Here is a 22677-nt window from a genome sequence, read left to right on the forward strand (position 1 = left end):
TAGTGTGTTTTTAATGAGTGTAGGGTTAGTTGGAAGGGTGTTTTTTTGTATATACAGTACCAGTCAAAAGTTTGGACACACCTACTCATTCCAGAGTTTTTCTTTATGTTTTATTATTTTCTACGTTGTAGAATAATAGTGAAGAGATCAAAACTATGAAATAACACATATGGAATCATGTAGTAACCACAAAAGTGTTAAACAAATCAAAATATATATTATATTTGAGATTCTTCAAAGTAGACACCTTTTGCCTTGATGACAGCTTTACACACTCTTGGCATTCTCTCAACCAGCTTCATGAGGTAGTCACCTGAAATGCATTTCAACTAACAGGTGTGCCTTGTTAAAAGTTCATTTGTGGAATTTCTTTCCTTCTTAATGCGTTTGAGCCAATCAGTTGTGTTGTGACAAGGTAGGGTTGGTATACAGAAGATAGCCCTATTTGGCAATAGACCATGTCCCTATTATGGCAAGAACAGTTCAAATAAGCAAAGAAAAATGACAGTCCATCATTACTTTATGACATGTAGGTCAGTCAATCGGGGACATTTCAAGAACTTTGTTTCTTCAAATGTAGTCGCAAACGCTATGATGAAACTAGCTCTCATCAGGACCGCCACAGGAAAGGAAGACCCAGAGTTACCTCTGCTGCACAGGATAAGTTCATTAGAGTTACCAGCCTCAGAAATTGCAGCCCAAATAAATGCTTCACAGAGTTCAAGTAACAGACACATCTCAACATCAACTGTTCAGAGGAGACTGCGTGAATTAAGCCTTCATGGTCGAATTGCTGCAAAGAAACACCAATAAAAATAAGAGACTTGCTTGGGCCACGAAACACGAGCAATGGATATTAGACCGGTGGAAATCTGTCCTTTGGTCTGATGAGTCCAAATTTGAGATTTTTGGTTCCAACCACCCTGTCTTTGTGAGACGCAGAGTAGGAGAACAGATGATCTCTGCATGTATGGTTCTCGTGAAGAATGGAGGAGGAGTGGAAGAGGTGTGGGGGTGCTTTGCTGGTGACACTGTCTGTGTGTGTTATTTATAATTCAAGGCACACTTAACCAGCATGGCTACCACAGCATTCTTCAGCGACACACCCTCCTATCTGGTTTGCGCTTAGTGGGACTATCATTTGTTTTTCAACAGGACAATGACCCAACACACCTCCAGGCAGTGTAAGGGCTATTTGACAAAGAAGGAGAGTGATGGAGTGCTGCATCAGATGACCTGGCCTCCTCAACCCAATTGAGATGGTTTGGGGTGAGTTGGATCGCAGAGTGAAGGAAAAGCAGCATATGTGGGAACTCCTTCAAGACTTTTTTTTTTTACAATATTTAGTTAGGCAAGTCAGTTAAGAACAAATTCTTATTTACAATGACAGCCTACCCCAGCCAAATCCAGACAACGCTGGGCCAATTGTGCACCGCCGTTTGGTACTCCCAATCACATCCAGATGTGATATAACCTGGATATATAGCCTTTGAACCGGGGACTGTAGTGACACCTCACGCACTGACTTAAACCGCTGCGCCACTCAGGAGACAGTTGGAAAAGCATTTCAGGTGAAGCTGGTTGAGAGAATGCCAAGAGTATGCAAAGCTGTAAACGCAAAGGGTGGTTACTTTGAAGAATCTCAAATATAGAATATATTTGCCTCCTGAGTGAAAAATTGGCCCAGCGTCCTGAGGGTTTGGCCTGGCAGGGATTGCCTTGTCCCATCCCACACTAGAGATTCATGTGGTGGGCTGGGTGCAGTGCACGCTGACATGGTTGCCAGGTGTCTGGTGTTTCCTCTGACACATTGGTGAGGCTGGCTTCCAGGCTAAGTGGGCATTGTGTCAAGAAGCAGTGCGGCTTGGTTGGGTTGTGTTTCGGAGGACACTTGGCTCTCGACATTTGCCTCTCCTGAGTCTGTACGGGAGATGCAGTGATGAGTCAAGACTGTAACTACGAATTGGATACCATGAAATTGGGGTAAATCAAATCTATATTTGTTTAACACTTTTTTGGTTACTACATGATTCCATATGTGTTATTTCCTAGTTGTGATGTCTTCACTATTATTCTACAGTGTAGAAAATAGTAAAAATAAAGAAAAACCCTTGAATGAGTAGGTGTGTCCAAAATTTTGACTGGTACTGTTCATTTTAGTTTTTGCTTTTCCCATGTTGTATCAGAAAGTATAATGGATGTATATTATACTCCCGTTGGTGGCAGTAATGCAACATATTGTATGCTAACCGCCTTTAAATCCCAGAAAAGAGGAAGAAGAATCTCTCCGCTCCGAGTTTGGCAGCTATGACAACGAAGTTTGAAAATGGGTGGGTTGACACCTCAAAAGAAGAAGCTCTCCTCCTCTAAAATGTCTCAGAAAGCTCTGAAATGCACCGTGCAAATTCAAATCCAAGCTGTAAGTACAACCTGATATGTTATTTTCTCTCACTAAGTTTTTACTTGATCCATAATGCTAATAATATATTCGCAAATGAGCTAGCTAAGCTAACGTTAGCTAGCTAACCCAAAACCACTCACTCAATAATCTTCGCTAACAAACGTTAGCATGCCATCCATTTTCCAACCATCAATATACACACACAAATGCTTAAAACTACTGGAGCCAACTGCTCCCACTGTGCACAAAAGTGAACTCACAAGCAAAATAGCTAGATCAATAACGTTAGGCTTGCCAGCCCATTGTTGGATATGTCTTTTAACGTTAGCTAATAATAACTACGAGCTACAGTAGCAACCTGTTGCACAAAGTAAGCAATTGCTATCTAGCCCAGTAGCGATCTACAATTTATTTGTTTGATTACAGATTACTTGTCCAGGGGTTGTGTTACCCAATCAGGAAGACATATACCTGAGTGTCTGCGTCATGGGACAGTTCAAGAAGACTCTCTGTCTGCCGCCTGCCTTCCCTCTTCTATTCCATGAGAACATGGTATTTGTGAAGGTAAGAAGGATAGAAACGCATACTATACCCCGACCCACAACATTGCTTACAGCAACACAAAACAATCATGTTGTCACCCTCAAACTTGCTTTCATATGTTCTTTATCTCCATCTGAAGACGTTCACAGGAGCTGTTGACCCAGGTCACATTGTGGACCTCCTTGAAGGTAGTCATTTCTCATTTTGAGCCTTTTTGTGATAAGATATTTTATGTTATAAAATTCTATGTCTCTTATCTTCCCATAGCTGACACAACATCCTTTGAACTGATTCAGCTTGTGCCTCCAGGTATGACTTTCCAGAAGAAAAAAATGCAATGTCTTAACAGTTCATGGTTTTTAAGCATGATAGGGACATGCATTTCATAATTTCTAAATGTAACCTGTTTACAAATCATCTCTTGACTTATTTTTTTCACACTACCTACACTGAGTAAACAATACATTAAGACCACCTGCGGAACGCTTTCGGCACCTTGTAGAGTTCATGCCCCGACGAATTGAGGCAACTCAATGTTAGAAAGGTGTTCCTAATGTTTGGTATACTCAGTGTATATTTCCTGTTGTAAATTAGCATGGCTATACAGTACATAGAACAATGGACTAATGAAACAAATACCAAAAACTACACTAAACAAAAATATAAACGCAACTTGTAAAGTGCTGGTTTCATGAGCTGAAATAAAAGATCCCAGAAATGTTCCATATGCATAAAAAGCTTATTTCTCTCAAATTCTGTGCACACATTAGTTTTCATCTTTGTTAGTGAGCATTTTATCCTTTGTCAAGATAATCCATCCACCTGACAGGTGTGGTATATCAAGAAACTGATTAAACAGCATGATCATTACACAGATGCAGACCACGTGTAACCACACCAGCCCAGGACCTCCACATCTGTCTTGTTCACCTGCGGGATTGTCTGAGGTGTTGGGGCGGGGTGCTCATTCTGATTGGCTGGCCCTGTTTCTCCAGTGGGTGGGTCTATGCCCACCCATGGTTGCGCCCCAGCCCAGTCATGTGAAATACATAGATTAGGGCCTAATGAATTAATTTCAATTGACTGATTTCCTTATATGAAAAGTAAATCAGCAAAATCTTTGAAATGGTTGCATGTTGCCTTTACATTTTTGTTCAGCATATATTTTTGTATTTCTTTCATTAGTCCTTTGTTGATATAGTCCCAAAATGTTTTGCATGTCAGCAATCACATTTTGAAGATGTATAACTTTCGAAATACAGCCGGTATGATGCATCATATGATGCAAAATGCATCATACCTTCTGTATTTTGAACGTTATATCTTTAAAACTTGCTTGCTGACATGCAAAACATTTTGGGACTATATCAACAATGGACTAATAGTTTTTGTGTGGAGTATTACTTTAAGCTATATATTGCTCTGTGGTTTTAGAGGGGGATATTTTGGCCACTATTGAAGAGAACACCAGAGAATTCCTCTATCCAGGCCCCAAGCTGACACCTAGAGCCGGTGGTCCCGAGAGAGAGATGTTGATGAGGAGATCTATCTGTTTCCCTGTGGGTGTACCACCTCCTCCACATGCTTTGTCATATGTTAAACATCTCCAAAGCCAATTTCCTTTCATTTTGTTTTCTTGAGAATGCAATGATTGTAGATTTTGTGTTTGCAAATTGATCTTGCAAGTGATGTGTTATCTGAAGTCACTCTCTGGTTGGGTTTCCAGCTCCTTGTTAAAGACTTTTGTTTTCTACTGTCCCCTCAGGGAATCTCTCCTAAAGTGGAGTTTGCAACCATGTCTGTCATTGAGGAATGTGATGGGAAAGATAGCCAGCCTCAGCCTGCCTCCCCTGTAAGTGTGTGTCCTCTCCTTACTGCCCTCATCACACCCAGTGTTTCCGTGTTCATAATGAATTGTGTTCAGCTGAGAGATTTGAATGATACCCAGACAGCCATAGTTAAGAAGAAGGAGATGAGGGTTTCTCATTTCCAGACAAGACAGTGATCTAAATGGTTATTTGGTTTTAAAGCATGTCTTATAGCATATTTCCCATTATCTTTGCTCTTGTGTACTTTTGAATTGATTCAAAAGTACACAAGAATTGATTCACTATAGGCTTATTTAACGGTGGGAGTACTACCTAACATATTTTGTGTAGTCAGTTTAGGTTTACAGCCTATATTGTATTGTACGGTAGGCTCCACATTTTGTGAGCTGAACATGTATAAACATGTATCAATTATCCTTACACTCGTCAAGACTTGTCTTGTAGACAGTTAAATGATATGTAAATTGCTTTACATGTTATCATTCAGATTTGTATGTCCTTGATAAAACATGTAGTTGAAAAATACAAAAACAGGCTAATACTGTATAGTGCTACTATATCAACATTGGTACCTTTAACAGCTAAAGGCTAAAGGTTGATCGTGGCACATATAATAGCTCAATAATCACCCTAGTTTGACATTGACTAATTATTTCTGGACTTCTACAGAATGGCTTTTTCGATCATTCTAGTCACTTTCCACCATATACCTATTTTGTTGCCGTGGCTACTGACATCCCGGTAGTTTAGCAGCACATTTAAAGGTATCCTCTCCTTGTGAAATTAATTATAGAGAAGCAGATCAGTGGAATTGATATCCAGGCCTGGTTTCTGGTGTCTTTATGTGCTTTGTTTAGAGGAACAGCCAGTCAATCAGTGTTCATATCCGTTGTTCTCACCTGGCTTCTCCTCACTGTGTCCTTTGGATTTAAAGGGCAAGTTGTGCTCAGTTGCATAATATTTCCATTTACTTTTCAAACTGAAGATTTGCAGCTCCTTTCAGGATTTGTGTTTCATAACGGGTGCTATCAATTTTGCTAATGTAATCCGCTCTGATGGCTATTCTTTAAAGGGGTATTTGGCAGACAGACTGCAGGAGAGCGAGAGCAAGGTAGTCATCCATTTTCCCTGAACTTAAAAGGCCCTGCAGTAAGACCAAAAAAAAGATTTTGTTATTGTTCCAATAACAAATTACAAACCTCAGGCCTTTGAGTATTATCTATCAAGTCAGTGTTGTGAAATGTAGGACCGTTCTCCAGGTGCTGTTACCAGAGCCATTTATTTTAATGGGCATTATTGACAAAATGGCTGGATTTGGATGGGTGCAGGTATTCTGTCGTGACCCCCAAGGAGATGTGAATCAGAGTAAAGTGATAGGGAGAAGCATCATTGATGCTGCCTTTAGCCTTTCTTCATATGATGCTAATGGATACTCAGGATTCTCATTACCCTGGCAGGTTGAGCAATGCACTAAGGCTCCTCTTTTCCACTTTTACAATAGGAACCCTTTAAAATGTCCTGCCCTGTAATGGAGAATTTAGTAATTCTCTTCTCCCTCTGTCTCTTGTATCTAGTCTCTCAGACAGCTGTCTTGTCTATTTCCACTGTTGTCACTTTTTTTTTTGTCCGTGTTTGTGTGCATGTCACTCTTTGTGAAGTCTCATGGTGTGGACTTGACATGGCATTCTTTTTAAATGGGTTTTCTCGACATGATTTGCATCCGTTTGAATAGGTCTCGTTTCTTGTTTTATAAGCTACTTGTGGCTCAGGCTTTGTTGTTTCAAGGACACCCTGCTTTATCACCCATTACCAATACCACCAGGCCCACTAATCATATCAGACAAGCACAACTCTTGGTTGAAAATGGGCCTTTTGTGTTTAACCAAAAAATAGAAAATAATTGGGGGAATACGACTTAGTTTCATTTCATTATCGGTCCACTCCAAACGGCAATCTCAATCAGGATTTATTTATTACATTTCCTAAAAATGTGTTAATATGCCAGGATGTCCCAATTTAGCATTTAAATTGTATTTATTATACAACCATGTAATGCTATTATTAGTCTGAAGCTGGCCATCAAATAACATAAAAAATTACGTATTTATCTGGGCATTGCCCACAGGAGCTAAGATATTGCTTCTCAGAATTATGTTGTTAGCTACCATTAGAATCATTGAAGACATTTTGCAACCAAGGTGATATCCAAGGACAGAGGTGTTATTGACGTTGCATAGTTTTTAATGGAGGGAATACATTTTTCTAATATAGTAATTTATGCTTTTTGTCCCCCCCACTTTATCTGAAATCACCATCACCTACTGATTAACTTGTCAGTTTTGCAGATAAAAATTGTTTTGAGCTAATACTGTGTCAATAATTATCTTTAGAAAGTAGCATGGCATTCAATATAATACAGCTTTTTTTTTTTTCCCCATCTCAAAAGTGAATGGTTTGGAACTTTAAGGAGAGCTTCTCCCCCTCTGATAATGAATGTGACCATGCGCAGCTCACAAAAATGATTGCTTTCCTTTATGAAATTACCCTGTTCATGTAAAAAGGACCAAATATACACTGACTGTTTTAAAGCAAAATGATCAAAACCAGTTATTTATGGTGAAAAATCGAAATAAAATCTGAATGATTGGTGTTTTCAATCAGACGCTCAATGGTAGTTGTGTCCACTCCAGTAGGCTAAAATCCAATTTTCTACAGGGCATTTGGTAACAATGACCCAGCAAATTACATTGGAGGTCACTCAACTACTAAAGCCTATGATTTGACATTGCGAAAGACATTTTACAAGCATCTGAATGCTGAAGGTGTTGTGCAGATGTACAAATAGCCTATTAGAACAGGGATAGGCCTACCTCTCGTTGGCCTGAGTAGCTGTCTCCCACACTGTGCGCAGTTGTTACCAAAATCCCCAAAAGTACTTATTTATCATTAGAGGGCCATAAACAATAACTAGGATACTCAAAGGTTAAAAACTCACCTTTCTGGTCAAAAATAAGTTATAAATTGGTGGTGTAGTCACTTTTGAGGACACGGGCTCAAGTACGCAGTACAGATATGAAATCTTTTATGTATTTCCTATTCAACAAAACGGTATAAGGCTTGAAATGACAAGCTTTCTACATATAGCATAATCAAGTGATAAAATGACTAAGATTTCACCATAACTGTAAAATACATTTATGTTAAGTGTTAGAGAAAATGGGCATATTTTCAAAAGGTCTCTCTTGATCAAAATATCTGCCCCCTTCGCTGTGAACGTCTAACAGAGCTCTTGCTTGGCTTCCTGAACCCGTTAGGAACTCGCCTTTTGTCTCATATTAATCTATGAGAAACGGAAAGTGTTTTTTGTTTAAAATCTGAATTATTTTTGATTAATGGCTATAATTAGATCTCTGAATGTGCTACTGTGATGAAACCACTTTTTATTATTAACCCTTTATTTTACCAGGTAAGTTGACTGAGAACACATTCTCATTTACAGCAACGACCTGGGGAATAGTTACAAGGGAGAGGAGGGGGGATGATTGAGCCAAATGGAAGCTGGGGATGATTAGGTGGCCACGATGGTATGAGGGCCAGATTGGGAATTTAGCCAGGACACCGGGGTTAACACCCCTACTCTTGCAAAAAGTGCCATGGGATCTTTAGTGACCACAGAGAGTCAGGACACCTGTTTAACGTTCCAGCCAAAAGACTGCATCCTACACAGGGCAATGTCCGCAATCACTACCCTAGCTTCCGAGGCAAACCAGCAGTGGTATGTAGGGTGGTATGCTGCTGGCCACTTTCTCCTGTTGTGATGTAAAGATTGCAGGCATATGCTTTGTCCGTGGCTGTGATGTACAGGAGTTGATGTACAGTCGGAAGAACCAATGAAATGGTAGGAAAATCCCAGCTTGAAGTGGTTTCAGATTTCACATCCTACGTGTCTGTGGGAACCAGGGCCAGGCGGTAAGCCATTTCGATCTACAGAATCCATTGATTGATTTAGAAGCTAAAAATGTCGGTTGGTACCACGCAGGTCCCCTAAAGAGGTTTAACTGACAGTCATATGCAGTTACATGCATAAAAGTTAGGCTACTGAACTGAAAGGACCCCTCAATTCAGTCAACAGATAAGAGGTATTTTCTGAAGATATTTACATAAGTATTCAGACCCTTTACTCAGTACTTAGTTGAAGCACCTTTGGCAGTGATTACAGCCTCGAGTCTTCTTGGGTATGACGCTACAAGCTTGGCACACCTGTATTTGGAGAGTTTCTCCCATTCTTTTCTGCGGATCCTCTCAAGCTCTCAGGTTGGATGGGAAGCGTCGCTGTACAGCTATTTTTAGGTCTCTCAATATGTTAGATTGGGTTCAAGTCCGGGCTCTGGCTGGACCACTCAAGTGCATTCAGAGACTTGTCCCGAAGCCACTCCGACATTGTCTTTGCTCTGTGCTTAGGGTCTTTGTCCTGTTGGAAGGTGAACCTTCACCCCAGTCTGAGGTCCTAACCTGCTACAGAGTGCTTTTCATCAAGGATCTCTCTGTACTTTGTTCGCTTCAGCTTTCCCTCCATCCTGACTAGTCTCCCAGTCCCTGCTGCTGAATAACATCCCCACAGCATGATGCTGCCACCACCATGCTTCACCGTAGGTATGGTATTGGCCAGGTGATGAGTGGTGCCTGGTTTCCTCCAGATGTGACGCTTGGTATTCAGAGTTCAATCTTGGTTTCATCAGACCAGAGAATCTTGTTTCTCATGGTCTGAGAGTCTTTTAGGTGCCTTTAGGCAAAATCCAAGCGGACTGTCGTGCCTTTTACTGAGGAGCAGCTTCTGTCTGGCCACTCTACAATAATGGCCTGATTGGTGGAGTACTGTAGAGATGTTTGTCCTTCTGGAAGGTTCTCCCATCTCCACAGAAGAACTCTGGATCTCTGTCAAGAGTGACCATTGGGTTCTTGGTCACCTCCCTGACCAAGGCCCTTCTCCCCCAATTGCTCAGCTCTAGGAATAGTGTTGATGGTTCCATACTTCTTCTATTTAAGAATGATGGAGGCCACTGCGTTCTTGGGAACCTTCAATGCTGCAGAAATGTTTTGATATCCTTCCCTAGATCGGTGTCTCGGAGCTCTATGGACAATTCCTTCGACCTCATGGCTTGGTTTATGCTCTGACATGCACTGTCGACTGTGGGACCTTATAGACAGGTGTGTGCCTTTCCAAATCATGTCTAATCAATTGAATTTACCACAGGTGGACTCCAATCAAGTTTGTAGAAACATCTCAATGATGATCAATGGAAAAAGGAAGCACCTGAGCTCAATTTCGAGTCTCATAGCAAAGGATCGGAATACTTATGTAAATAAGGCATCTGTTTTTTTTATTTGTAATACATTAACAAAAATGTCTACAAACCTGTTTTTGCTTTGTAATTATGGGGTGTTGTGTGTAGATTGATGAGGGTAAAAAAGTTAATGTTAATACATTTTAGAATAAGGCTGTAATGCAACAAAGTGGAAAAAGTGAAGGGGTCTGAACTTTCTGAATGGACTGTATGTTTTATCAACAAACAAACAAATCAACCACAATATTTGAAATATCAAGAAGTAGCTTATTTGTGCAATTGCAGTATACAGCCTAGTTGCCGTTGTGGTCACATGATTCTTGTGGACTCCAACCTGTTGCCTCTCCCTTTGCAGCCGTGTTGTAGACCATCCCCAGACAAACAGTCCCCAGCAAGGCGTAGACCAGTCAGAGGGGCTGTCGGGAGCCCTAGACAGACGCTGAAAGGGAAGAATCTGAGTCTTATTGGTCCATCCAGTGGTTATGAGCAGCCCACTGTGGCCTCCCAAGCCCGTGCTCTCTCTCCCTACACCCACCGCAGGATGTGCCAACTGTCTGAGGAGGCCAGGCAGAGACTCAGCTACCTCCAACTTGGGCCCTACAAGTTCAAGAAGGAAACAGAGGCCCAGATCCCCTTTGTGGTTGGTGTTTACCTCTCTTGCTCTCTGACTGTGTTTGTCTATGTGTGTAGATATATAACCCAGTTTTCAATGTCCTATTATGTTACTTCTGTTAGGCTATTCCATCAGCACTTATTTCACTCTCTTTCTTTAAGGATCTCTGTAAGTATAAATAGTTTGCCCTTATTTGCTGCAAACATTGTAAATGTACCAGGTTTGAAGGATATGGATATCTTTTCATAGGGGGGTTATTGCTATGATCAAAGCCAATAGTGTCCAAGCCCCTGGGCATGGCTTGAGAACAACTGGAAGGCTTTCACTGGCTCCTGTTTCTGTTTGTTAATTTAAATAACATCCAGTCCTGAGGTGTAAATATCAAAGCTGTCATGTCATTAAAGTTAAGATTGGGATTTAGCTGTGATATCAGTGTGGCATTTTCCAGCAATCCAGCCTTTAAAAAGGGAGTGTTTTACAGAGGAAATCCCGGGGATACAATTAACCTAGGTAATTAAGAGTCAGACCTTGATTAACAAATAGTTACCTATTGAAGTAGCTGAGCCCTGCACTGAATGCATTATCAATGTGTGTTTAAAGCCTGCACTGCGCACGTACTGTATGTGGAAGGAAATAGCTAATTTCTTCAGTGCGTGTGATGATATTCATGTTTAATTGAAGAGTGTGGGGTTCAGTTGACACATCAGCACCTGAATAGAGGTTTAGTTAGTGGTGTCGGTCAGCCTAAACCATTTCTTTCTTTGGTTTAACCTTTTTATAGTCTTTATATAGAGTGATTAACTCTGGAATGAAAGCTAAATATAGCAGGAGAAATGAGCTCCCTGCGTGTCATTACATGCTGCTTGTTTAGCACCTATATTATTACTCTAATAATGACTGACTTTAGCTGATTGTTTTGTCTTTTATATGCTACAGGTCACCAGTACTCGGAGTGTCTCCATGATTGAGACTCCTTCATCTCATCTCTCCTCTAAAATAAGCCTTCCCCACAGCAGGTCCACCAGCTTTGCTCTAGACCCCTTAGGAGGTGAGTAATTATGTGTAGCAGTATCTGTGTTGGTGGATGTAAATACATTGTATTTTTTGATATACCTGACTAATTTATAGATTACAACTTTTGCGCTGTATGGTACAGTACTGTTGTTCTTATTTTCTCCTTAGATGTCTCTCTCCTTGGCAGCTATAGACCAAAGCCTGTTAAAGTACCGGTAAGTCAATATATTGAATATATATATATATACACTGCTCAAAAAAATAAAGGGAACACTTAAACAACACAATGTAACTCCAAGTCAATTACACTTCTGTGAAATCAAACTGTCCACTTAGGAAGCAACACTGATTGACAATAAATTTCACATGCTGTTGTGCAAATGGAATAGACAAAAGGTGGAAATTATAGGCAATTAGCTAGACACCCCCCAAAACAGGAGTGATTCTGCAGGTGGTGACCACAGACCACTTCTCAGTTCCTATGCTTCCTGGCTGATGTTTTGGTCACTTTTGAATGCTGGCGGTGCTCTCACTCTAGTGGTAGCATGAGACGGAGTCTACAACCCACACAAGTGGCTCAGGTAGTGCAGTTCATCCAGGATGGCACATCAATGCGAACTGTGGCAAAAAGGTTTGCTGTGTCTGTCAGCGTAGTGTCCAGAGCATGCAGGCGCTACCAGGAGACAGGCCAGTACATCAGGAGACGTGGAGGAGGCCGTAGGAGGGCAACAACCCAGCAGCAGGACCGCTACCTCCGCCTTTGTGCAAGGAGGTGCACTGCCAGAGCGCTGCAAAATGACCTCCAGCAGGCCACAAATGTGACTTTTCTGGGAGTGGTGTGAGTGGGGAGGGAACAACTAGCTGTTATTGGCAGGGAGGTTTGGAACGCGCTTCTTGGTCTAACTAATTTACCGCCTGGTGATGTCAACAGGCTGACCTAAACAGGCTGAAATTTCAGGAAATCTTTTCAAACAGCTCGTACACAAAAGGGGTATTATCATAATTTTTACAATTTCACAGTATTATTCCAACCTCGTAGTGTGGAAATGTATATAAAACACAGAAAAATCACGTTTTTGACTGCACTGGGCTTTTTCGGAGAGATAATGCAGTGTGTTCAACAGTGCTGATCATAGGTCTTCTTGTCTTTCTCCAGGTAGGCACTGGCTGTCTGAAGACTCAGAAATCACCAGGGAAGCCTTCTAGACAGGACTGTTCCAGAACCACAGTCAGGATGGCCCGGTCAGCCCTGGCTGCCCAGTCCTCTACCCCAGTGTGTGGCCTGAGTCCCCTGCTCAGCCGCTCCTCCCTCAGAGAGCGGTAACAACACGCCCGCTACGGGAACACAGTTCAACACGTATTTTTCTGTCCTGGCCTCCTGTGGGGTTTTTGCTATTTTAGTTTCCCACGCAACCGTCCTCCTGAGATAAAGTTAGATAATAAGGAGCATAATTAAAGTCCCTGCTAATGACTTGGTGTTTTGTCTCTTCCGTCCTCCGAGTAGTTTGTGCAGATCACCAATGACAAGATCTGAAGCTGTGTGTCATTGGGTATCTTCTTTAGCTTGAAATCTCTATGGTTTTTCTCCCAGATGAGTAAAAAGGGGAAGAAAATACGTTTTTGGTAGAATTTGACTAGACTTTGTCATGCTCGGAGCTAAGCTATTGGTGTTTGCTCAAAAGATGTTGGAAGGATTGCGGGAGAAACTACCTCTCCCATATTTCCAATTATATGCTATTGACAATTTGGACCTCATGAGAACCTGGCCAGATACAACAGACTTTGTACTTGTAATCTTTATTTTGATAACAGTCGACAGCCAAGATGAATATCCCCCTCTCTCAAATGACAGGATCTGATGTCTTGTCATGTTTGTTCATTACTTAAAAGAAAAAAATGATCCCTGAGAAAACAAGGGAAAATGGTATTGATTGTGTTTCAGTGAGACCCAATGCATTTGACCTGACGCACACTTTAATAAATTCTGAGAGACCCTGTCATTGATCTGAACAGCTGCGAGCTAAACCAACAAATGTTTGGTTGTTTGTTACGCCACCTCCCTTTTTTCAGTTCATAAGTAAACATTAAAATCAATAGGCAATTTTAAACTGGAAAGTAAATTGTAGGAAATGAATGATGCTTCCCTCAATTGAAAACGCGACAGAAGTCACAGTGCTGGAGATTAAGCTGGGCTTTGTAGATTCCGACAACGGGAGAAGGAGCACGTCTTGTGGAAGTCTTTGATGGAAAAGCAAATGATAGATCCTTACATCAACTTTGCCCTCCACCCTCAGTCTATTTATGTTGTGATGTTTGTCCTTTATGACTATCTGTCTGAAGCAGCGACTACATTTAGTTGATTAAAGATAAAAGCAGCACCAAATGGCAAGACAGCACGTCTCCCTTACCAATCAGATGTGAATTGGAAGTAATACAGGACTTAGAAGTATTTACTTTGTCTTTTGTAAGCCTCTTATTTTATATGGCCCTTTTTCCAGTTACGGACAGCAATACTTTTATGTTGTACTAAAAAAATAAGTCTGTCCCTAGACTAATAGACAGTATTCTCACTGTTGACATACCACTGTTTAGGATCGGAACACAGAATCCAATCACACTCTTTTAGAAGAGTTGAATTCAAAGAAATGTGAAACATTCAAAGCCTCAATAATATAGAGTAGTTACCTACATGCTACAGTGGGTACATTTAGCTTTTTATTGCGGTGCGTCTTTTGTCTACATGTTTTATGCCTGTTTTATATCCACTGATATTTTTATCCCAGGACTTTCCTTGGCATACAGCACAGACTAGTGGAGAAAAGGATTGCTGTTCAGAATACATAGATAATTTTCTTTTCTTGAGTTACGGGGACAATATTGTAGATACATTTTGATTCCTGCTTACCATAATGTTACATACTTTGTTGTGTGAAGGGGGTGTGACTATAATGTCATTATTCTAGGTTCCATAGTAGTGAGTCCAGTCCGTCTAAGCAGATCCACAGTCGAGTCCAGAAGATTCTCCACACCCATTCTACTGACAGGAAACTACACTTTGTGAGTAATGTATGCCCTTTTAGGATAGACAAAGCATAGGCCCCTACTGATATTGACAGATCAATGCCTAAGACGCATTTTGGAGCTTGGAACACTTCTGTTGGTTATGAAGATTAATATGCATGTTATGGAACATTAGTTCTGTACTACATCTTTGTCTAGGCACACTTTGATTTTACTCATTTGGTGAGCTGAACTTCCTCTCACCTCTACATTTTTGTTCCCCATTTTCATTTAAATTTAAAGCCTTGAAATACCTGTTCGGCTCGGTTTACCTCAAATGGGAAAAGCTGTCGAGTTGGCAGGTGTTGTTAATAAGACGTATCACTTCCCACCCTTTGCTGTTTGAAATATCCTGATGGCGAAACCAAAGGGAAATCTGTTTAATTACCCTAAAGCTGTCTGAAAGAGGCTATGAAATAAAAGGGAGACGGGGTTCTGTGGGTGGGAGATCTTCAGGCAATAAGCTTCTGTTACGGGCTCATCTTCTCCAGCACAAAAATAGAGAAGGTACCAAGGAGCCTCAGCATGGTGCCAACAGCTACATGACTGAAGCAGAGCTTCAAGAGGAAGAGATGCTTAATCCACACATAATGAAAAGGAAACACTGAGGGGGATTTACTTAAGAGAATGAAATCAAACAACTAAAAGAGCTTGACTTTAAATAGGATATTTTGAATTATAGTAAACAGTGCTATATTTTTGGGGTTTGTGCAATTAATTCGCTAATGTCACGTCACACACTTGGAGTGCATAATTAGTTAATCTTTTCAGTAATGCTCAATAATAGTAACAAACTAAATATTTGTATATTTTCAGGACGAGGATGGGTGTTCGGCTAAGCGGGGGCCTCCGCTCTCCTGTGAAGACTCTTTATGTGACAGCCAGGCCTTCCAGGACAGGTACACACTCTAGGCCTGCCATAATACTTTGAAACACCTAATCACTGACATCTTCGTCATCATAATAACCAGAAAGTCTTCCCACAGACCATCTTTCCACTGTTATGCAGAATAGTTTACATTTGTTGTACCACAATTATATAATATTCTATTTGCTTATACAAAATGCATAATAGACCTATATAAAGCACTTATGATAGCTTGGTTATCGTAACTAAACTACGTTTTTTTTGGTACCCGTTTCTCCTACGGACCTGTAAGTTTCACTAATGCACAATCATTGCGAGCTTTCGCAAACATGACACTATTATTTGTACGTTAGTTATCTTCTAACAATAATTAGAACGATGTGTATTAATGACCTGTACTGTAGCATTAATGTTCTTAACCTGAGGCCTTTTCTGATGCCCTCCCGCTGCAGGGACACTCCTGGAGAGACATCTGTCCACCTGGACAATGGGACATTCTGGAGCAGTCAGGTTGCCTGCTACACAGGGAAACCCCACAGGGCTGTGTTTGAGGACAGTCTGCGACTCATCTACAAGAACATGTACAGAAGGGCCTTGAGCACCACCTGAGACCTACACTATTACTGCTCCAGACACCTGGCTGGGTTCCAATTATGACTGTGGTGGTACTTGATTGCTAAGATGAAGGAACACTGACCCTGTGCTATACTATAACCAAAGCTTTGTCATATGTGACCTGGTGACACTGATTTTAGCTCATTTATAGGGTTACATGTGTGCACTACTTACAATTGTACATATTTTTGTACTAAGAATGTTTATCTAAACTGATTTAATAACTGTACTTTAAAAAAAATGTCTTTCCTGTCTATCTTGTGGATTTGGTATACTCATTCTCTGGGTAGAAACTGGTTGAGTAGATGTTAATTAATTTGTTCTCTTTATGTGGATTTGTACCCTCAGACAAAAAAAATCTGTTTCATGTTCCAGCAAATATACACATAATGGAAAGGGTTGCAGAGAATAGCTTTTGTAAAACAGTCCCTTTGGGCACAATGCAGCCCATTCAACTCAATTGGCTTATCAGGATGAAGACAAAGTACAGTAGACCAATGGCTTACGGTGGTTTTGTTCAATAAATCATTGGAAAGTTGAAAAAAATGAGTGCTTGAACTAAGTATGTCTGGTCATCCTAAAATATCAATTCATATTGGATATGTCAGGGAAAAGTATGAATAGTTCCCAAGCAGTGTTTCTTGGCACTTCAGTCCAAAGCCTCTTCAGCTTGACTTAAGTATGCTAAACGGGGAAACTCCTAACAAGTATAGCAATGGTGGCTATGCATAATATATTTGAAATATTGATTTCTATTGTTTATGGCCATGAATGTAAAAAGGCCCAGTGCAGTCAAACCTGTTTCATATACTGAACAAAAATGCAACATGGAAAGTGTTGGTCCCATGTTTCATGAGCTGAAATTAAAGATCCCAGAAATGTTCCATATGCACAAAAATCTTGTTTCTCTCAAATGTTAAGCATTTCTCCTTTGCCAAGATAAGCCATCCAGCAGCTGACTAAACAGCATGATCATTACACTGGGAACAAAAGGCCACTAAAATGGAGTTGTCACAACAATGCCACAGATGTCTCAAGTTGGGGGAGCGTGCAATTGGCATGCTGACTACAGGAATGTCCACCAGAGCTGCTGCCAGAGAATTTGTTAATTTCTCTACCGTAAGCCGTCTCCAATGTCATTTTAGAGAATTTGGTGGTACGTATTTGGTAGTACGGCCTCAACATGGTGTTGGCGAGCGGTTTGCTGACGTCAACACTGAGGAGTGCCCCATGGTGGCAGTGGTATTATGGTATGGGCAGGCATAAGCTAATGACACTTGCATTTTATCGATGGCAATTTGGATGCACAAAAATACCGTGACGAGATCCTGAGGCCCATTGTTTTTACGGTGTCTGTGGCTAAAGGATTCTGTCATGTGAAATCCATCTTATTAATTTAACACAGTAAAAATCTATTAAATTGTTACATGTTGCGTTTATATTTTGTTGAGTATATATCCACACTATGCATTTGGAATGAAATTGTGATAATGCCCTTGGTGCATGCTGTTTGAAAATACATTTCAGCCCGTTTTGGTGGGATGGAGTTTTGGCCTGCCAGGCGGGTAAATTAGTTGATAGTTCCAAACCTCTGCCAATAACAGCTAGTTTTCAATTTTCCCCCTCCCCACTTAGGATTGTCTGGGAGTAGTCTAACAATTATTGCTTGAGAAATTGCTCTTTGCTATGAAGAGATTTGTTTTCCATTAAAATGATACAAATAAAAATAAAACAATCACAGTAAAGTACTTAATTGTTTCCCAAAAATGTGATGAAGATAAAAAAATCTGTTGATACATAGTTCGTTCATGTTTATAAAATATTTAATAGATGCATCGACACTCAGACACTTTAAAAATGGTACTGTATGTGTTTAACAGGTTTCATTCAGGCATTAACATATAATGGTCTCAATACAGCCACTTGGGGTCAATTGCTCCAAGCATTTTCAGTGCTTTGAGATCGCCCTTGTCATTTCAGGAACCCGCATGTCAAACCAGCCGGCTCCAGTTGTCTTCTCCCTCTCCTGAGCATGGCAAGCCAAGGAGGAAACATGCCAGTCAATGAGTGAACAAAAATTGCTAAATGTAGTAAAAATATAACTTCTCCTTGTATCACACTACTTCCTTCTCTAAATTAATAAACAAGGGTACATGGACTTGTATTCACTTTGCGCTTCAGTTTCACAGCCTGTTTGGACTCCCTGTATGGAGGCACAGCATCTTTCTTCTCAAGCTCTGGGCCAATAACACTTTTCTTCATCAACTGCCAACAGAGAAAACAAATCACAATGTAGGAGAAGCAGAAAATCTGAAAAACGCAGAGATCCGTGGCAGTCAAAGGGTTGAAATTCATGAAAAACTTCCTCTCGTTATTGAATTACCCAGCCTTGCATAACTGCACAATTCATTACCAATTCTACGCCATATATCACCTTCAAAACAAAATCAATGAAAGTTATTTACCTCATCTTGGCTCTTCTGTTCTTTTAGTTTTTTCAGGGAGTTAGAGACAGTCTTTGATTTGCTGCCATCAAAATTGATGTATAATCCCCCAAGCTCCTTCACTCTCAGGCCCGGGTCAATGCGGCTGGACAACTCTTTCCTATAACAGATTGTTTCAAATAATTACCCGGGAGAGGAAGCATTGTCTAGTCTCCAACTGGTTCGCTCTTGATATGTTAATGAAAATGAATGTGAAAAGTCTTTATACGTGCTTGGCATTGCAATTCAATAATTGAGTAAATAGCTCCATTGCTTGAGATTTTAAAAAATAATAAAAATCCTGCTATCCATTCAGAATAAAAATGGCAGCGTAGCCCTGTCAACTTATAGCCATTTTTAAATGCACAGATGTCATGGTCATGAACAACAACAAAAAACAGATACTTACAATTGTGGATTGTAAGGACTGAGCAGTAGTAGCTTGAGGTCTGGATGGGCCTGCATCCTCTTCATCCTCTATACAGACAGCTTCCTCTTCACCATCAGGACCATCCCCTTCCTCCTCAGAATGCTGGCTATTGTCATCCTCTTCATCACTGCTCTCCCGTAAACTGATCATGCTAGATTTCTGTATAATGACCGTGTCTCTGGGCTCCTCTAGTTTGTCAGCGTCAGATACACTGACCTTCAGGTTCTGGCTAGAGGTCACCAAAATGGGCTCTGTGGTGTGAGGGGCTTCATCTTGATCAGCCCTTTCATTCTCAGTTACTATTGTGCTGCTCACATCCATAGTCTCCTCACTAGGCACTGCCTTACATTCCTGGCTGTCTACCTCCGATGGAGGACCTGTGTGGGGGTTTACATCTATGGCCTTTTCCTCAGACACCACTATAACAGGGGACATTGCATTTTCACACTGCGTTACTTTTACTGTATGATCGAGAGAGACTTGCGCATCAGCTGGTGTTATCGACTCCTGTTCTATTATCACTGGGGTGTCCGCATCTGCTGCATCCTCAGTGGACAGCTCCCTCTGCTGGTCTTCTGCTTCCACTGCACGCTCACAGAGGGCCTCAGCCATCTCTGCATCAGCACTCTCACAGACTGTCACTCTGACTTCAGACTCTGCTGGGATCACTTTTTCATCTTTTAGGATTTTTGCTGAGCAGGGACATCCGCCTCAGAGGTATTCTTCTCTGGCTCTTCACGGACGGTTGTCTCTACGGACTCCTGTTGTACACTAGTGACCTCTGCATCCTGAGAGACTGTCACACTCCCAGTTTGCTCCAGAGCAGATTTTGGAACTTGGATGGGCTCTGGCTCATCAATCACTACATCCTGATCCTCAAGGATTGTATTTTCTTCACCCACTTCTATCGCGGAGCAGTATGGATCAGCGTTGATTGCGTCCTCTAATTGATGGTCCTCTGACACACTATCATCTGCAAACTCAGATACACTCACCTTATCTGACTGGCATAGGGATTTCTCAACTAGTATATCCAGGGCCTTGGCTGTTAGCCGGGTAAGTGGAGCTGCCCTGGAACTGCGGTTGGATCCAGTGCGACTACTACAGGGGGTGCCCCTGCCTCTCACCGAGCTACCCAGAGGGGTATACACATCAGTCTGGTCAGACTCAGAGTCCGTTACAGTGGTGCCTGTCAGTTTAGGAACAGGCCACCTGCGAGTGGACCTCCTGGGAGTCATACTTGGCCCAGACTCAAAGCCCTGAGTCACAAGTCTGGAGGTCACAGGGAACTGCTTTAACCACACCTCTGCTTCTCTTGTGAAGTAGAGGGGACTTGGAGCCATCAGTGGTTTCCTTTAAATGCATGGGGATAGCATCAATAAACCAACCCGTCCTGCTTCTGGTAGCTCTACGCACCGTGGACGTCTGAGCAGAGACAAGACTCAGGATCTGAAAGCTCAGTGTCCTCAGTATGATACTTTGAAGTAGTCCTTGTGCTCCTGGTCACGCTGGTCTGGAAGTCAAGAACCTTGGACTCAGACACCACTGAGCTACAAGAATTATTATGGTCCTGTTTGGCAGTCTTTGAGAACGGTCGTCCTCAGAGTCCTGGGGGCTCCGCGAATGTTTGGTCCTCTGTAGCCAGACACTGAGGAGGAACAAGAGTCTACCTCAGACACATCCTCTTCCTTTATTGCGTCAGGCTGCGCCCCGCCTGTGGCTATCCTTCGGCCCCTGCGAGCTGGCTGTTTGTTGGTTATAACCTCCATATCTGATACAGCAGAACAGCAGGACTCAGACACATCAGCTTCATGGGTGGAGTCTACCTGGTTAGCAAAGCCAGTGTGACGTTTGGACGCCCTGGTCTTCCTCTTCACGGTGGACCTCTGGGCCTTGGAGAGAACATCGTGCTGGGAGTCACTGGTCACCTCAGACTGGGTTGCAGTCTCCCTTTAATCAGCCATCCTCCTGGTTCTCCGAGTGGACGCTGGAGTGGCCTGTGGCGAAATGTCAATCCCAGTACTTCAGAACTATGAGACAAAACACTTTATATAAGCAAAGCAATCTCTGGCATGATGAATCTGTTGAAAACAGTAGGGTGTAGTTGTGTTTTTGACAGTGGAGCAGTGTTAAAAACGAATCAACTTATCAAGACATTGATTAGCAAGCTGGCTATTTGAGTCAGGTGTGTCAGTAACCACATTTCCATCCAGTGTTTTTAACCTCTCTTGGGTAGGGGGTAGTATTTTGAAGTTTGGATGACAAACGTGCCCAAAGTAAACTGCCTGTTACTCAGGCCCAGAAGCTAGGATATGCATATGCATGGTAGTATTGGATAGAAAACACTCTGAAGTTTCTAAAAGTGTTAACATAATGTCTATGAGTATAACAGAACTGATATGGCAGGCGAAAACCAGAGGTAAATCCATCCAGGAAGTGGGATTTTTTTGACGTGAGTTGTTTTCCATTGAATGCCTATCGACTATGTTATGGGTTAGGGCCCAGTTTGCAGTTCCTATGGCTTCTACTAGATGTCAACAGTCTTTAGACATGCTTTCAGGCTTGTATTTTGAAAAACGACGAGTAAAAATACCTTTTGGTTAGAGGACAGGGGAAGAATGCAGAGCTGCTTTGCGCGTGTGACCGATAGCGTGCCGTTCGTTGTTTTTCCTTTCTATTGAAAACGCTATTGTCCGGTTGAAATATTATTGATTATTTAGACAATAGACAACCTGAGGATGAATTATAAACATCGTTTGACATGTTTCGACAAACTTTACCGGTACTATTAAGATGTATTCGTCTGCATGTTTTGACCGCCCTGGAGCCAGTGCATTACTGAACAAAACGCACCAACAAAACTGAGTTTTTGGGACATAAAGAGACTTTATCGAACAAAACGAACATTTATTGTGTATCAGGGAGTCTTGTTAGTGCAACCATATGAAGATCATCAAAGGTAAGTGATTAATTTTATCGCTATTTCTGACTTTTGTGACTCCTCCACTTGGCTGGAAAATGTTTGTATGCTTTTGTAAGCGGGGCGTTGTCCTCAGATAATCGCATGGTATGCTTTCGCCGTAAAACCTTTTTGAAATCTGACACAGCGGCTGGATTAACAAGAAGTTAATCTTTAAACCGATGTATAACACTTGTATATTTTATGAATGATTATTATGAGTATTTCTGTATTTTGAATTTGGCGCTCTGCAATTTCACCGAATGTTGCGCAGGTGGGACGCTACCGTCCCACCTACCCATAAGAAGTTTTAAAGTCCTACCATATATATTTTTTTAAAAGTGTCAGTACAATTTGAGAAAATGCCAACAGTGTTTGAAATGGTGGGATCTTTGTGTTGGTAAAATTAATTATGAGAGAAATGGCAGTGAAAGTACCTTTATGCCCAAATAATGATATAAGAAGAATCCTATCAAAGTAGACTTGGGAGTCAAGCGATATGTTGTGTGGGCCTCCC

General features: G+C 41.5%; 1 protein-coding gene and 1 pseudogene across 2 annotated transcripts; one reads left to right on the forward strand and one right to left on the reverse strand.

Annotated features, from left to right (window-relative positions):
• The first annotated feature begins 1671 nt into the window (after positions 1 to 1671).
• LOC129810579 (spermatogenesis-associated protein 6-like) lies at positions 1672 to 17172 on the forward strand. 2 transcript variants are annotated; one of them, XM_055861243.1, is made up of 14 exons: positions 1672 to 1983; positions 2267 to 2419; positions 2828 to 2965; positions 3084 to 3132; positions 3212 to 3253; positions 4379 to 4503; positions 4710 to 4796; positions 10474 to 10758; positions 11668 to 11779; positions 11914 to 11960; positions 12902 to 13065; positions 14709 to 14802; positions 15622 to 15704; positions 16126 to 17172. In XM_055861243.1, the coding sequence occupies exons 2-14, from the start codon at positions 2327 to 2329 to the stop codon at positions 16280 to 16282; spliced, it is 1476 nt and encodes a 491-aa protein (XP_055717218.1). In that variant the 5' UTR covers positions 1672 to 1983; positions 2267 to 2326; the 3' UTR covers positions 16283 to 17172. The 2 variants fall into 2 exon arrangements, with proteins under 2 accessions (XP_055717218.1, XP_055717217.1); XM_055861242.1 differs by lacking the exon at positions 1672 to 1983 and having other exon boundaries at positions 2127 to 2419.
• An 881-nt stretch (positions 17173 to 18053) lies between these two features.
• LOC129869307 (deoxynucleotidyltransferase terminal-interacting protein 2-like) lies at positions 18054 to 22371 on the reverse strand (annotated as a pseudogene).
• Between the last annotated feature and the right edge of the window lie 306 nt (positions 22372 to 22677).

Source organism: Salvelinus fontinalis, chromosome 14 (genome assembly GCF_029448725.1).
Source record: "Salvelinus fontinalis isolate EN_2023a chromosome 14, ASM2944872v1, whole genome shotgun sequence".
Lineage (NCBI taxonomy): Eukaryota > Metazoa > Chordata > Actinopteri > Salmoniformes > Salmonidae > Salvelinus > Salvelinus fontinalis.